Source organism: Neofelis nebulosa, chromosome 7, assembly GCF_028018385.1.
Source record: "Neofelis nebulosa isolate mNeoNeb1 chromosome 7, mNeoNeb1.pri, whole genome shotgun sequence".
In the NCBI taxonomy this organism is placed as follows: domain Eukaryota; kingdom Metazoa; phylum Chordata; class Mammalia; order Carnivora; family Felidae; genus Neofelis; species Neofelis nebulosa.
In genome coordinates this window covers 73,470,242-73,487,412 of record NC_080788.1, presented here as the reverse complement: position 1 = coordinate 73,487,412, position 17,171 = coordinate 73,470,242, and the positions used below count along the sequence as shown (strand labels likewise).

Below are 17,171 nucleotides of genomic sequence, written 5' to 3'. Positions count from 1 at the left end.
CTTTTCTTCTTCTCCACCTTCCAAATCACATTGTCAGAACCTGCCTCAAAACTCTGCTAGAAGGGGTTCAGGACAAGCAGCATTAATTCCTCTATTCAGATATAGAGGAAGATTGCCAGATAGGTCGGGATGATGCTGGCTTCAAAATAAGCAGTATACCACATGGATTCAGAAAGCCATCATCCATAACTTTTTTAAAAACCATTGTTTTAGGCCAATGAAAACCTACAGGAGAAATATTTTGTATTTGAGGTCACACAAGAAGACTTGCACAACATGGAGGGAAGATACATAGTAAATTTGCATCTTTATGGCTTTATTAAGGAGTAATTTTCATAAAAATAAACTGTACAAATTTAAAGTAAACAATTCTATAAGATTTGGCAAACATATGTATTTGTGAAGCCATGACCACAATCGAGGTAATGAACATATGCATCACCTCAAAAGTTGCCTCATGAACCTTTGTAATCCTTCTTTCAACCCTCTCCCTCCTGCCTCCAGGCAACACTTCTGTCATGAATTAGTTGGCATATTTTATAATTTTGTATGATGGAATCACATGTACTCTTTTGTCTGGCTTCTTCTCAGCATAATTATCTTGAGATTCTCCCATGGTTATAATTATCAAGAGTTTGTTGCTTTTTGTTGCTGTGTAGTATCCCATCATAAGCCTATAAAACAATTTGTCTATTCACCTGCTGATGACCATAAGATTAGCCCCAGTGGGGCTATTACAAATAAAGCTGCTATGAACATTTGTGTAAAAGAATTTTTTTTAATTTTATATTTTATTTTTTAAAATTTACATCCAAATTGGTTAGCATATAGTGCAACAATGATTTCAGGAGGAAATCTGAACCATTTAGCCCATCCCCCCTCCCACAACCCCTTCAGTAACCTTCAGTTTGTTCTCCATATTTATGAGTCACTTCTGTTTGTCCCCCTCCCTGTTTTTATATTATTTTTGTTTCCCTTCCCTTATGTTCATCTGTTTTGTCTCTTAAAGTCCTCATATGAGGGAAGTCATATGATTTTTGTCTTTCTCTGACTGACTAATTTTACTTAGCATAATACCCTCCAGTTCCATTCATGTAGTTGCAAATGGCAAGATTTCATTCATTTGATTGCCAAGTAGTACTCCATTGTATATATATATACCACATCTTCTTTAGCCATTCCTCCATCGATGGACATTTGGGCTCTTTCCATACTTTGGCTTTTGTTGATAGTGCGGCTATAAACAAGGGAGTGTCCCTTTGAAACAGCACACCTGTATCCCTTGGATAAATGCCTAGTAGTGCAATTGCTGAGTCATAAAAAACTGAGTCATAGTCATAAAAAAAAAACCTATTTTTAGTTTTTTGATGAACCTCCATACTGTTTTCCAGAGTGGCTGCACCAGCTTGCATTCCCACCAACAATGCAAAAGAGATCCTCTTTCTCCATATCCTCGCCAACATCTGTTGTTGTCTGAGCTGTTAATGTTAGCCATTCTGACAGGTGTAAAGTGGCATCTTATTGTGGTTTTGATTTGTATTTCCCTGATGATGAGTGATGTGGAGCACTTTTTCATGTGTCAGTTGGCCATCTGGATGTCTTCTTTGGAGAAGTATCTATTCATGTCTTTTGCCAATTTCTTCACTAGATTCTTTGTTTTTTGGGTGTTGAGTTTGATAAGTTCTTTATAGATTTTGGATACCAACCCTTTATCGGATATGTCATTTGCAAATGTCTTCTCCCATTCTGTTGGTTGCCTTTTAGTTTTGCTAATTGTTTCCTTCACTGTGCAGAAGCTTTTTATTTTGATGAGGTCCCAGTAGTTCATTTTTGCTTTTGTTTCCCTTGCCTCCGGAGGCGTGTTGAGTAACAACTTGCTGTGGCCAAGGTCAAAGAGGTTTTTGCCTGCTTTCTCCTTGAGGATTTTGATGGCTTCCTGTCTTACATTGAGGTCTTTCATCCATTTTGAGTTTATTTTTGTGTCTGGTGTAAGAAAGTGGTCCAGTTTCATTCTTCTGCATGTCGCTGTCCAGTTTTCCCACACCATGCTGAAGAGACTGTCTTTATTCCATTGGATATTCTTTCCTGCTTTGTCAAAGATTGGTTGGCCATATGTTTGCAGGTCGATTTCTGGGTTCTCTATTCTGTTCCATTGATCTGAGTGTCTGTTCTTGTGCCTGTACCATACTGTCTTGATGATTACACCTTTGTAGTATAGCTTGAATTCTGGGATTGTGATGCCTCCTGCTTTGGTTTTCTTTCTCAAGATTGCTTTGGCTATTTGGGATCTTTTCTGGTTCCATGCAAATTTTAGGATTATTTGTTCTAACTCTGTGAAGAATGCTGGTGTTATTTTGATAGGGATTGCATTGAATATGTAGATTGCTTTGGGTAGTATCGACATTTTAACAATATTTGTTCTTCCTATCCAGGAGCATGGAATCTTTTTCCATTTCTTTGTGTCTTCTTGAATTTCTTTCATAAGCTTTCTATAGTTTTCAGTGTATAGATATCTCACCTCTTTGGTTAGATTTATTCCTAGCTATTTTATGGTTGTTTGTACAACTGTAAATGGGATCGATTCCTTGATTTCTCTTTCTGTTGCTTCATTGTTGATGTATAGGAATGCCACCAATTTCTGTGCATTGATTTTATATCCTCCAACTTTGCTGAATTCATGAATCAATTCTAGCAGTTTTTCAGTGGGATCTTTAGGGTTTTCCTTGTAGCATCTGCAAAGAGTGAAAGTTTGACCTCTTCCTCACTGATTTGGATGCCTTTTATTTCTTTGTGTTGTCTGATTGCAGAGGCTAAGACTTCCAATACTATGTTGGATAACAGTGGCGAGGGTGGACATCCCTGTCTTGTTCCTGACCTTAGGGGGAAAACTCTCAGTTTTTCCCCATTGAGGATGACATTAGCATTGGGTCATTCATATACGGCTTTTATGATCTTGAGGTATGCTCCTTGTATCCCTACTTTCTTGAGGGTTTTATCAAGAAAGGATTCTGTATTTTGTCCAATGCTTTTTCTGCATCTATTGAGAGGATCAGGTGGTTCTTGTCCTTTCTTTTATTCATGTGATGAATCATGTTAATTGTTTTGCGGATATTGAACCAGCCCTGCATCCCAGGTATAAATCGCACTTGGTCGTGGTGAATAATTTTTTTAATGTGTTGTTGGATCTGGTTGGCTAATATCTTGTTGAAGATTTTTGTATCCATGTTCATCAGGGAAATTGGTCTATGGTTCTCCTTTTTAGTGGGGTCTCTGTCTGGTTTTGGAATCAAGGTAATGCTGGCTTCACAGAAAGAGTTTGGAAGTTTTCCTTGCATTTCTATTTTTTGGAACAGCTTCAAGAGAATAGGTGTTAACTCTTCCTTAAATGTTTGGTAGAATTCCCCTGGAAAGCCATCTGGCCCTGACTCTTGTTTTTTTGGAGATTTTTGATTAATAATTTTATTTCTTTACTGGTTATGGGTCTGTTCAAATTTTCTATTTCTATTTCTTCCTGTTTCAGTTTTGGTAGTGTATATGTTTCTTGGAATTTGTCCATTTCTTCCAGATTGCCCGTTTTATTGGCATATAATTGCTCATAATATTCCCTTATTATTGTTTTTGTTTCTGTTGTGTTGGTTGTGATCTCTCCTCTTTCATTCTTGATTTTATTTATTTGGGTCTTTTCCTTTTTCTTCTTGACCAAACTGGCTAGTGGTTTATCAATTTTGTTAATTCTTTCAAAGAACCAGGTTCTGGTTTCATTGATCTGTTCTACTGCATTTTTTTGTTTCAATAGCATTAATTTCTGCTCTAATCTTTCTTATTTCCTGTCTTCTGCTGGTTTTGGGTTTTATTTGCTGTTCTTTTTCCAGCTCCTTAAGGTGTAAGGTTAGGATGTATATCTGAGATCTTTATTCCTTCTTTAGGAAGGCCTGGATTGCTGTATACTTTCCTCTTATGACTACCTTTGCTGCATCCCAGAGGTTTTGAGTTGTGGTGTTATCATTTTCATTGACTTCCGTATGCTTTTTAATTTCCTCTTTAACTGCTTGGTTAGCCCATTCATTCTTTAGCAGGATGTTCTTCAGTCTCCAAGTATTTGTTTCCTTTCCAAATTTTTCTTGTGGTTGATTTCGAGTTTCATAGCATTGTGGTCTGAAAATATGTATTTATGATCTTGATCTTTTTGTACTTACTTAGGGCTGATTTGTGTCCCAGTATATGGTCTAATCTGGAGAACGTTCCATGTGCACTGGAGAAGAATGTATATTCTGCTGCTTCAGGATGAAATGTTCTGAATATATCTGTTAAGTCCATCTGATCCAATGTGTCATCAAAGCCATTGTTTCCTTGTTGATTTTTTATTAGATGATCTGTCCATTGTTGTGAGTGGGGTGTTGAAGTCTCCTACTATTATGGTACTACTATCGATGAGTTTCTTTATGTTTGTGATTAATCGATTTTATATATTTGGGTGCTCTCACATTGGAGCATAAATGTTTACAATTATTAGGTCTTCTTGGTGGATAGACTCCTTGATCATGATATAATGCCCTTCTACATCTCTTGATACAGTCTTTATTTTAAAGTCTAGATTGTCTGATATAAGTATGGCTTCTCTGGCTTTCTTTTGTTGACTATTAGCATGATAGATGGTTCCCATCCCCTTATTTTCAATCTGAAGGTGTCTTTAGGTCTAAAGTGGGTCTCCTGTAAACAGCATATTGATGGATCGTGTTTTCTTATCCACTCTGTTACCCTGTGCCTTTTGATTCGATCGTTGAGTCCACTGACGTTTAGAGAAAGTACTAAAAGATATGAATTTATTACCATTATGTTGCTTGTAGAGTTGGAGTTTCTGGTGGTGTTCTCTGGTCCTTTCTAGTCTTTGTTGCTTTTGGTCTTTTTTTTTTTTTTTTATCTTTTCTCCCCTCAGAGAGTCCCCTTAAAATTTCTTGCAGGGCTGGTTAGTGGTCATGAACTCCTTTAATTTATGTTTGTCTGGGAAACTTTTTATCTCTCCTTCTATTTTGAATGACAGCCTTGCTGGATAAAGAATTCGTGGCTGCATTTTTTTCTGATTCAGCACATTGTGTATATCCTGCCACTCCTTTCTGGCCTGCCAAGTTTCTGTGGAAAGGTCTGCTGCAAACATCATCTGTCTTCCCTTGTAGGTTAGGGACTTTTTTTTTCCCTTGGTGCTTTCATGACTCTCCTTGCCTGAGTATTTTGTGAATTTGACTATGATATGCCTTGTTGGTGGTCGGTTTTTGTTGAATCTAATGGGAGTCCTCTGTGCTTCCTGGTTTTGATGTCTGTGTCTTTTCCCAGGTTAGAAAGTTTTCCACTATGATTTGCTCACATAACCCTTCTACCCCTATTTCTCTCTCTTCCTCTTCTGGGACCCCTATGATTGTGATGTTGTTCCTTTTTAATGAGTCACTGATTTCTCTAATTCTTAAATCGTGCTCTTTTGCCTTCATCTACCTCTTTTTTTCTGCTTCATTATTCTCTATAAGTTTGTTCTCTATATCACTGATTCTCTGTTGTGCCTCATCCATCCTTGCCACCACAGCATCCATCCTGATTGCATCCCAGTTATAGCATTTTTAATTTCATTCTGGCTATTTTTTACTTCTTTTATCTCTGAAGAAAGGGATCCTAATCTATTTTCAACTGCAGCTAGTATTCTTATTATCATGATTCTGAATTTTGGCTCAGACATCTTGCTTCTATCTGTGTTGGTTAAATCCCTGTCGTTTCTTCATGCTCTTTCTTTTGGGGTGAAATCCTTTGTTTTGTCATTTTGAAGGGAGAAAAGGAATTAATGAGGTAGAAAAATTGAAATTAAAAGGAAAATTAAAATTTAAAAAATATTAAAATTAAAAATTAAACACACACACACACACACACACACAAGTCGAATAAATGATGCTAGATCCTAGGTGTGTTTTGGTCTGGGTGTTGAAAGTGGTTTGGGAGATTAGAGGAAAAAAAGAGGGGGGGAGAATAAAAGGAAATCGTTTGAGAATTTGAAAAATGAATACACTGAAGTAGACTAAAATGAGATGATGGGGTAAATAGAATTTGAAAAAATATACACAAAAGTAAAGAATATAGTAGAAAAAATTAAATTAAAATATATTAATAAAAATTAAAAATAAATATTTTTTTCTTTTTCTGTATTTAAGAAAAAAGAAAAGAAATGAAAAAGAAAAAATATTAAAAAAGAAAAAGAAAGAAAAAAGAAATCGTTTGAAAATTTGAAAAAGTGAATACACTGTAGTAGACTGAAATAAAATGATGGAAGTAAAACAGAATTTGAAAAAATTTACATTAAAGCAAAAAATATAGTAATAAAAATTAAATAAAAATATTTTAATAGAAATTGAAAGCATAAATTAAATTTTTCTCTTTCTGCATTCAAGAAAAAGAAAAGAAATGAAAAAGAAAAAAGAAAAAGAAAAAAAGGAAATTGTTTGAAAATTTGAAAAGGTGAATACACTGATGTAGACTAAAATAGAATGATCGAAGTAAGAATTTGAAAAAAATTTACACAAAAGTAAAAAATATAGTAATAAAAATTAGAGAAAAATATTTTTAATAAAAATGAACTTTTTCTCTTTCTGTATTCAAGAAAAAGAAAAGAATTGTAAAAGAGAAAAAGAAAAAAGAAAAAAAAAGAAAGAAAATTGAATAGATGAACCTGCTAACAGATTGAAGTAGGACTGAAATTGCTTCGTTTTCCCCTAGAGGTCAGTCCATGTAGCTCTTTATAGTCCATAGATTAAGTCGCGGTGAGGTTTGTGTTCTTGAGCCAATTTGGCCCAGTTGGGCAGAGCTCGGTGTAATAGCTCTGCTCTCCACTAGATGGCGCTGCTATCCTACTGGGGTGGATTGTTGCAGTCGACATCGGTGCGTATGTGCATGCGCATGCGCTGGAGCGGTGAAAAATGGCGCCACCCCGCCACCCAGTCTGTTCTCCCAGATCAGCATTCGTGCACCGGTCCTCCGTTTTCAGCTCCCGTCCACTCCCCGCTTTTTCACTCTCCGTGACCAGGCCCCAGGCAGTACCTCTCTCCTGAGTTTTGTCTCAGATGCGGCTCTTTTCCCTGGCCCCTTATTTCTGACGGACTGTGGCTTTGACCCGTTCTGCCCCTCTGCGGGAGGGTCTCACCGAACAATGGCCAAATGCCGGCTTCACCCAGGAATGCTTGCTGGACCCTGCTGCTGCCGGTGCCCCGAGACTGTGGCCAGGTGCCAGCCCTCCCCAGAAAAAGTTCATGAGATAGTGTAGCAGCAGCTTTTCAGGGATTATGGAAAATCACAACACACATCTGGTACCAGGCTTCACCTGTAACGACCTTGTTCCAGCACCAGCGAATGTGGCCGTTTTCTGAGCTCTGCTGGGACCAGGTGGCTTTAACCGTCTCTACCAAATGTCCTTCCAGCACTGGAACTACTTTTCCCCGTGTGGCCGGCGAGAACCTCCCGGACCCCACTCTGTTCCTGAGGATTCGCCCTTCCCACCAGAGCACCACCAGGTAGGGAGCTGTGGAGTTTCAACCTTTGAGCTCCCCTTGTTTACAGTCTTAATGGCATTTAAACCCTCTCCTTTCTCCTTTCTCCCTTTTTAGTTTAGTCCCTGCGGCTATTTCCAATTTTCCACTTTCTCTCCAGCTGTTTTTGGGGAGGGGTGATTTTCCCGTATTCTCCCCCCATCCCCAGTCTCCGTCCTCTCTCCGCCTGCAAAAGCAGTTCCCTACCTTCCGCAGCTTCTCTCTCCCCGAGTTCACCACTACGCGCCACATACCTGCTGACTTCTGTGGTTCAGGTTGTGCAGATTGTTGTGTTAATCCTCCAATCAGTTTTCTAAGTGTGTAGGATGGTTTAGTGTTGGTCTGGCTGTATTTCACGGACGTGAGACACACAAAAAAACTTCCATGCTGTTCCACCATCTTGGTTCCTCCTCCTAAAAGATTTTTTTATTGACATATGCTTTCATTTCTCTTGGGTCAATATCTGGGAGTAGAATGGCTGGTCATATGGTAAGTGTATATTTGACTTTGTTAAACCAATTTGTTCTTGTAGTTTTTTTTGTAGATTCCCTTGCATTTTCTGCTCAGTTATGCTGTCTGTTAATGAAGATAAGTTCACTTCTTCCTTTCCAAACTGTATGTCTTTTGTTTCTTCCACATGCCTTATTACATTTGCAAACCTCTAATTCAATATTAAATACAAGTGGTGAGAGCCAAACTTTTTCCCTTATTTCCAAAACAAGGAGAAAGCATTTGGCTTTCACCATCAAGTATAACATGTGATGGAGGTATCTTGTTGAACCCCTTTTGTAAGTTGAGGAAATTCCCATCAGTTCCCAATTCACTGGGAGTTTCAATCAGGAATGGATCTAAATTTGGTCAAATGCTTTTTCTGTATTTAATGAGATTACCCTCATAAAAAAAGCTTGTCAATCTCTTAGGATACGTTATTGATAAATTGTCACGACAAAATATTAAGGAAAATATTACTCTCCCATTTTGTAAATAATGGAATGAAGTTCAAAAGTATCAAGAAAGTTCATGGCAGAGCTAACAGTTTTGAACACAGAAGTCTAGCAAAAACCTGTTCGGTGTTTTTGCCACTATACATTGTTTTCAGAGAAATCTGAGAGACTAGAGGGTGGCAAAATGACTTCTTCCCAAACCTTTCGAATATTTTAAGACAGTCTTTAATAAGTTATTTAGGCAAGTGAAACTAATAAAGCAAATTAAATAATTGCAGGTTTGGCTCTTTTACCAAAAGAGGAAAGAAAATCTTTTATAACGGATACTCAAACTGGTGTTCAGGAGCTGACTCCTGTATAGGGGCCTCACCATTCCATTCAGAGCAATTATTAGATACCTGCTTTAAGCAATGCACCGTAGTAGGCATGACAAACTCTTCTAGAGTTTTGTGAACCACTGGGATACTGGAGTTTCATTCATGACTAGTGATTACTCTCTCTCTGATCCTTGAAACTTGCTTGTGATAATGCATCTAAGGGCATAGTTGATCCAATTAACCAGTATAAATGTTTCTAAATTTTTTTATTTTTTTATTTTAAATGTTTGTTTTTTTTTTTAATTTTTGAGAGAGAGAGCATGTGGGGGGTGGGTGCAGAGAGAGATGGGGACAGAGGATCCAAAGCAGGCTCCGCACTGACAGCAAAGAGCCCAATGTGGGGCTCGAACTCACCAACTGTGAGATCATGACCTGAGACGAAGTCAGACACTCAAACTGACTGAGCCACCCAGACACACCATCTCTCAAAAAATTTCAAATAAAATTGCCTTATGATCCAGAAATTCCACTTCTGGTATACGTTCAAAAATTGGAAGAATTTCACTATAAACCCCAAACATTGAGACATTTATAAATTCCTGTTTCCACCAAAAGGAAAGTTTTGCTTTGGAAGACCCAAAGGTGCAGCAAAAGATGGATATGGATAAAGAAAATGTGGTATGACATACACTGAAATATTACTCAACCTGAAAAAGGATAGAAATTCTGACACATGTTGCAACATGGGTGAACCTTGAAAACATTATGTAAAATGCAAGTCACATCATGACCAATACTGCATAATTCCACTTCTAGGAGGTGTCCAAAATAGTCAAACTCATGGAAAGAGAAAGTAGAATGGTAGTTCCCAAGGACTGTAGGGATGGAGCTATTGTTTAATGAGTACAAATATTCAGTTTTTCAAGATGAAAAGATTTCTGGAAATGGATAGTGGTGCTTGTTGAACAACAATGTAAATGTATTTCATACCACTGAATTGTACACTTAAAAATTGTTAAACTGGTATAAATGTATGTTACAATGGTAAAATTTTTTAGTTAAAATTTTTTAAAGAGATTCTTGTTAAGATTTCTACCCTACCCATCTGCTTTCCACGCAAATATAAAAGAGTGTTACAATGCAAGACCAATTATCAACCATCCATTACCATTCGAATGTGAAGGCACTGGGGAAATGAGGTTAGAGGTGGAAGGAGGAAAATGGAGAGGAGTGGTGTTGGACTGTGGAACATTGATCAAACAAAGAGGGCTCAGAAGTGTGCAGTCTGAGCCATGTGCTGGGAAAAATGCCTTTGAAAAAGTTTTGAAGTAAAGGCTGGGAACAAAGAGGACCATTCACACCCTGCTACTTCACAGGGTCCCCCCTAAGAGCCACTAATCATGATCATTTGCAGATAACACTGTTGGGAAGCAGGTAAACCTCCAGAATGCAAATCAAGGACATAAATGCTAGGTGTGTTAATAAGATGGGATGAGCAATAGTACAGACATATGTCACAGAGTAGGCACCTTGGAAAATACATGTAAGTACAGTTGACTCACAGTAAACAAACCTAATTAAACCACGTCATTAAGCAGAATAAACCAGCGTGACATAAAACAAAAAAAGGAAAACCACAGAAACATTCCATGGCCTTCCTTATTCTAAATAATGGCTGCAACATAATATATATTCAAGATATACTTACTGAATAAAATTCACCTGAAAATCCAACAATTCACACACATTTTTACTGATTTTTGAGTCAAATGTTTCCGAATTTACTTAGCCAGTTCTCACAGCTGAATCTAATTGCAAAATGGCAAATTGTTTATCGTGGCTTTTCTAGTTTTCAATAAACCCTTTCAACACAAATTTTCAGGGGTAAGGATGTTTTTGATGAATGATAATTCTTATCTAGAGAGGTATTTTCTTAGAGTCAGGTTTTCCCTCTAACCCTCCATCTGAGCTGCCCCAGCCTTAGCCACTTCAGCTGTGTAGGATGGAATTCCCTGCCTTGATCCCTACAACAGGTGGATGTATCTACAAGAGCTCTGGGGTTTTGGTACACCTCCCTCCAGCATGCCTCTCACTGTGGGCTCCTGAGTGCACAGAAATACACTGCAGAGTCCTCCAGCTGTGAAGCTGAGATGACAAGATGGATGGATTTTCTTGCCTTCTGGAAATTCAATGAGTAGCGACCTTCTGTGGCATTTTGTTGGTTGTAAGAATCCTGACGAACAAGGAAAATCATCTCCCCGCGGCTGGGCTGCTTGTACCACAATAGACTATAATTTGGATCGCTGGTGTCATATGTGCATTCCAGGATGACAGCCTCCTTCTCCTGTACTAACATCGCTGGTGGGGCTTGAGTTACCTTTTGGGAAATACTGGATCCTGAAGAAAAAAACATGGGATCAGAGTTTCAGAATAAGTCATCTGGCACAAGGAAATTGTGTTTTACACACTATTATCCCTCCCTTCCAAGGTACCCACAAGACACCACTTATGTCCCCTGTTTTTAGGTCATACAGGAGGAACATTACAATGGGGGCCATACTTACCCAGCCACATTGAAGCCATTACCACCTTCAGAAGGCTGGACAGAAACATGTTTGAGTTTTTCCACTAGATGGGAAATGTCTTCTTCAATTTCAGAGCTCGGCACCGTGAGGGGAGCCTGCCAGGGTGAGGGAAGGATGGCTGGGTATGTGCTGCTGTTGCCCCAGAACAGGAAATAGAGGTTTCCTGTAGCAAGTTGTGTGGGTCATGTCACACTTCTCTCTGTACCAGCTGAGAGTCTCATTATCCAGACTTCTTTTTGCACTCAGTGACTCTAATGTGTAAACAGTCACATCTGAAAATGAATGAGTAAAATTTTATATTGAAATGAGGATTGATGGTTTAACTATAATATGTTCATTCATCGCATCTGTGATGAAAGTGGGTGGGAGGCACTTACTTAAAAAAATATGACAACGAAGGGTCACTTTGGGAACACATATACTAAAATTAGAATAATACAGAGAAAAGTAGCATGGCCTGTGTGCAAGAATGATGTGAAAATTCATGAAGTAGTCTATATTTTTAAAAATACTACATGTAATGTATTATGGAAACAGCATAAGATATAAGAATCATGAAAAAAGATGTAAGAATCATGTATGCTCACACTATGTTATTTCACATAAGATAGAAATAAATCACTTTATGATAAGAAGGCAAAATGTTTAGACTAACTGTAGCTCTTTCAATCTACCTATTAGTATGCCAGTATTCTTCCTCACTGTCAATGTCTGTTCAGATGACTTTCTTGGGGCCAAAGGCTGAAAAATCTAATCACTTTTTGCTGAAAGGTTTAGACTGAAGCCCTCAGATAATAGATCCTGTCACCGAGGTCTCCTTCTTACATTGTTTAGTTTTAACAGCTCAGCTCTGTTTCAGAAAGGCCAGAATAGACATCAGAGTTTGTTCATTAATTATCAAATGTTTAAATTTATATTTTTCCCATTACCTCAGTTGAACCACAGTAAGCCCCTGTACTTTGTATGCTCAGTTGTGAAAAGAATATACCCTAGGTGACACCATACACCTCCACAAGACTATTGACCATATGATGATTGATTGTGATAAGACTTTCTCTGTGTGCACAGATTAAAAGTAAGGTTGTGTCCTAAGGATATTTTTCAACATCATGGCAAACAGCAAAGATCCATTGCCTCTTACTGTTGACTTCCTGATACAGTAGCAAAGACTTAACATCCTTGTCTCAACATCATTATAGCTTCAGCTAAATTGGTTGAAGCATCTTCAGAATTTGTACTGCAGTCTCCATGAAATATGATAGAACCACATAGAGTACAACTGTCAGGCTCTCTAAGTGATAGACTATAACTCTCTATAAACACCTAATGTTTTTCTACCAGCTGGCAGAGTAAATGTGAAATATTATTAATTTCTCCTCCTATTACTCAACTCTAATACATTTCTCAATGAAGGGAGTCTCATGATTGCACTTGTGTCATTCAAGAAGTGTCCATATCCAGGGTAAATCTGTCAGACACTCTGAGACCAGATTCTGAATTAATACATTTTTAATAATCTTATCTTAAACATTGAAAGAGACAATACCAGACTGGTCATGCAATTACCACTCCAGAATCCTTTATAAAATTCAGTCACTTAGCAGAAGCAACATTAATTCAAGTGGCTGAACTAATGGATATCTTTTGGGCATGTCAATTTCCAAAAAAAAATTATGTAGTCAGTATCAGTCAATATGCTTTTAAAGTATTCACACCTTCCAAACACTATAAAGACAGTGAGATTCCTTAACTTTCTTTTATTGACCCTTTCACATAGCTCATGTATCTTATAAGAAAGGAACAGCAAATACATGAATTATTGATGTCTTCATGTTAAAAAGAAATTTTATCATAATGACGAAAGATCACGATACAAAAGACACTGTAGAAGCTAGGGAAAAATGCCCGAGCAGGCCATCACGCTACACATACGTTTCCAACTAAGGTCCTTATGTGAGCACCTCTTTTTTTTTTTTTTTTAATTTTTTAATGTTTATTTATTTTTGAGACAGAGAGAGATAGAGCATGAACAGGGAAGGGTCAGAGAGAGAGAGGGAGACAGGATCTGAAACAGGCTCCAGGCTCTGAGCTGTCAGCACAGAGCCTGACGTGGGGCTGGAACTCACGGACCATGAGATCATGACCTAAGTCGAAGTTGGATGCGTAACCGACTGAGCCACCCAGGTGCCCCGAGCACCTCTTAAAAAACATAAAGACCAATCCATGGAAAAGTTTAATAATTCCAATTTGGTTGCAGAATATTTTCACTAAGCTTGATAACGAGTCCCACATCAGGTGAGCTCGGGCCCCGCTTCTTGGTAAAACACAAGTCCTGAGTGAGCCCTGCTTCCCTCTCTCTCTCCCTCCCTCTCCTTCTTTCTCTCTACCCCACCCCCCACTTGTACCCTCTCTCTCTGCCCCTTGCTCACTTGCACCCTCTCTCTCCCTAAAAAAAAAAGACTGTGGTTAGTAATGTTTAATTCAATCAAATGTGAAGTTGACTCAGGGAGGTTTGGAACAAGTTGTCTCTACATTAACCATTAGTCCAAATGCCTTTGTGTGCACTGCACTAACGAGGCGGCTAATAAGTGCATATAAAATGTTTCCCATATGCCTCAGAAAGAATGGTTTTAATTATAATGATAACACAAAATTACAAGTCCAAGAATACATTTAATTATCTTAAAACCACAGAGCTTTATTAAGAAAGGAAGACATATAAATGGAAAGAAACAGAACGCTCTGAAACAAATAATCAGATATACACATTAAGGACTTTTATTTTTCACAATCAATTTATACATTTAATTCCATCATAAAAAATTTGATTAAAAGTATGTTTAAGTAGCAGAATTCATCTTTCCTTCTTTCTTTAAAAAACATCTACTGGGGCGCCTGGGTGGCTCAGTCGGCTGAGCATCCTACTTCGGCTCAGGTCATGATCTCACAGTTCGTGAGTTCGAGCCCCACGTCGGGCTCTGTGCTGACAGCTCAGAGCCTGGAGCCTGTTTCAGATTCTGTGTCTCCCTCTCTCTCCGCCCCTTCCCCGCTCATGCTCTGTCTCTCTCTCTCTGTCAAAAATAAATTTAAAAAAAAATTAAAAAAAAAAATCTACGGATAGCCTATTATGTGAAAAAGTTTGTGCTAGGTACTGCGAATACAGCAGTGAATGAAATACAAAATTCTGTCTTCTAAATTCTATGGGAGAGTAATTGTGAACAGATACTTAGAGAATTTTGTAAATGAGAATAGATTTCTGAGTTTTATCTTAAGTTCATATTGTCAAGTCATTCCCTATCTTAATTTCTCTCAAACACACAAGTAATAGACACCATCACTGGGCTCTAAAGGAAAACCCATGCCACATTTTCTGAAAGAGAAAGTGATCAAATCACATATATGGCTGTCAAATTTTGCCCCAAATACAGAGGAAGAAAATTAGTATGAAACTGTACTTAATTAAAATATTTCACAGAGCTATTGTAAAGCAGATGTTAAATAAAACATTAAAAATAAAATAAAGTAGATTTTAGAGGTGAAAACATGATGGAAGGAGTGCTCAAATCAAATTATATTAAGTGAAAAAATCATGTTCCTAATCAGAATACAATTTTTTAACACTAAAATGAATATTAGCAATAATATCTGATTATAGAAGTATGACTTTCACATTTTTCACTTTATGTATTTCTATATTTGACATGTAATGTCAATCAGAAAAATAATAAAATCAGAAAAATAATAAATGCTGCTTGGAAACACAACATTTAAATGCCCATCTCACCCACAGTAAGGACTGAAATAGTAGTACTAAGGGGTTATTTATAAGAAAGGCATCTGAATACCATATGTAAACTCACATTTAAAGTCTGAATTTCAAAATGAAACTTTACTAACTCCCTTCAAGAATTCCATTGAGCAGCAACAATCCAAGAAAATGTTTTAACCCTGTCTGGGTCATCTCGATCCCAGTTGTCTTAAGTTATGCTTTAATGTCTAACACATTAGCTTCTGCCTGCAGACAAACAATAGCACAAACAATCTACTTGAAGTTCTGTGTCAAAGGACAGGGGTTGCCCAGTCACAGGTTTGGGTGCAGGCAGCAGGTGTCTGGGACACAATGTGCACTTGCTGCACAGAAGTAGACAGCTGAGTCTGCAGGCTGGGTGGCTGCGATGTGCAGGGACAGATGCTTGGCCGTCTTATTCAGTAAAACAGTGAGTCTTTGGTCTTCTTTTTTGGCCACACTTGAACGAATGTCTATAATGAGCTGGGGACCTTTTCCAAGTTCTTGCTTATACCAAGGGAAGTAATTTGAGGCACTGTCTGAGTAACTACAGGTGATAACAGAGCTGTTTCCCTCCTGGACACTCAGGGTGGATGGACTCTGCTCCACATTCTCTCCTCTGCTGAGCCCTGTGCAGAAAGAAAAGGTCAGAGAAAGGAGAGCAATTCCCGCGTTATTACGCTTCAGAATTCCCCTTTTCTCCACTACCTGGAGGCAACCTGAGTAAAGTCAGTCTTGACTTCTCAAGACTATCCACTAATTACTCTGTTTCTCATAAACACTCAACTCACAGTGCAGCGGCAGCCACAAGAGCGTGATGAAAGCCCCCTCGGATGTCCTCATGGTTCCTCCCAATTACAATTACAATCACTTTCAGAATTGCCACCTCCAGCCAGCACAGCTACTTCTAGTACCGGCCCGCCCTTCTTTCTGCATCAGTCAGAGTGGTTTCCCACGTGTCCACCAGCCAATAAGAAGACGACTGTGCTTCTGCCAGACCTGCTCACGCAGATGCTCTACCATGGACCCTCCGCCTGGTCTTCGGCAGCTCAGGTGCACCCTCCTGTGGTCACGTATGTACTGAACTCACCGGGGAAAACTTTCTTCCCCTACCCCGTGCCTCTGAGGGATTCAGACGCATTAATGGCAGCAATACGTCAAACAAATTACATCCTAGACCAGAGACTAGATGCACAGGAAGAATGTAAACATTAAGATTTATACCTCTGCACACTACTGAGTCACTGTTAAGTTCAAAAGAGTAGATCCTGTTGCTGTTTATTCAATGATGGGCCTCGTGTACATGTTTGAAACGAGGAAGGAATCATGATTCACTGTCTTAAACAAAGAACATAGAAAAACTTCCCTTTCTGCCAAATCTACCAGCCTCATTTGTCTGTCATGGAGAAAAACTTTCCTAAAAGGAACATGCAAGCCAAAGATTAGAGTAAAAGAGAGAATATTATTTGATATTTCAAATAAGATAACTTTTATCTCAGTCTCTGCTTGTCCGAGCTGTCTGGCCCATGACCTTGCTATTCCCAGAGGACTGACAGTACCAACAGTCAGATGTGGAATCTTCCCTCAGTAAGATGACTGTGACAAAAAGTAGAAGACCAAATTTCAATCATAAGGGAGCAAGGAGATAACTTCCATCACTTACTTATTAATATTTCAACTATAGGAAACAGTTTGACCAAAGATTAGATTAATTTGCATAAAGAAATCTGACATGCTATTAAGAAATCTATTTGAATGTTATGTGTCTTATATTCTGCAAAGTATTGAAAGACAGACTAGACGTGCTGAGCAAACATCAAGCTGCACGCTCAGAAAATATAACCACATATGACTTTATCCTTGAACTGATTTCATTTTCTCAAATCAAGATAGATGGCATGTCTTAAAATGCAATTACCGACTCATGGACTCAGTAGAATTCCTTCTAAAGTATTAGCCAACTATTGTGTCATCCTTCC

The 17,171-nt window shown here is 38.3% G+C and overlaps 1 non-coding gene and 2 gene segments (V, D, J or C); 1 reads left to right on the top strand and 2 right to left on the bottom strand.

Moving 5' to 3' along the window:
* Positions 1–9,696: 9,696 nt before the first annotated feature.
* Positions 9,697–11,661, bottom strand: LOC131516925 (T cell receptor alpha variable 14/delta variable 4-like). The segment is given in 2 exon segments: positions 9,697–11,217; positions 11,385–11,661. Coding segments are annotated over 2 exon segments (357 nt in total).
* Positions 11,662–11,803: 142 nt separating this feature from the next.
* Positions 11,804–11,909, top strand: LOC131518360 (U6 spliceosomal RNA). Its single transcript, XR_009265049.1, has one exon. It is a non-coding gene; the product is annotated as a U6 spliceosomal RNA (small nuclear RNA).
* Positions 11,910–14,167: 2,258 nt separating this feature from the next.
* Positions 14,168–16,098, bottom strand: LOC131516920 (T cell receptor alpha variable 13-1-like). The segment is given in 2 exon segments: positions 14,168–15,821; positions 15,984–16,098. Coding segments are annotated over 2 exon segments (387 nt in total).
* Positions 16,099–17,171: the final 1,073 nt, after the last annotated feature.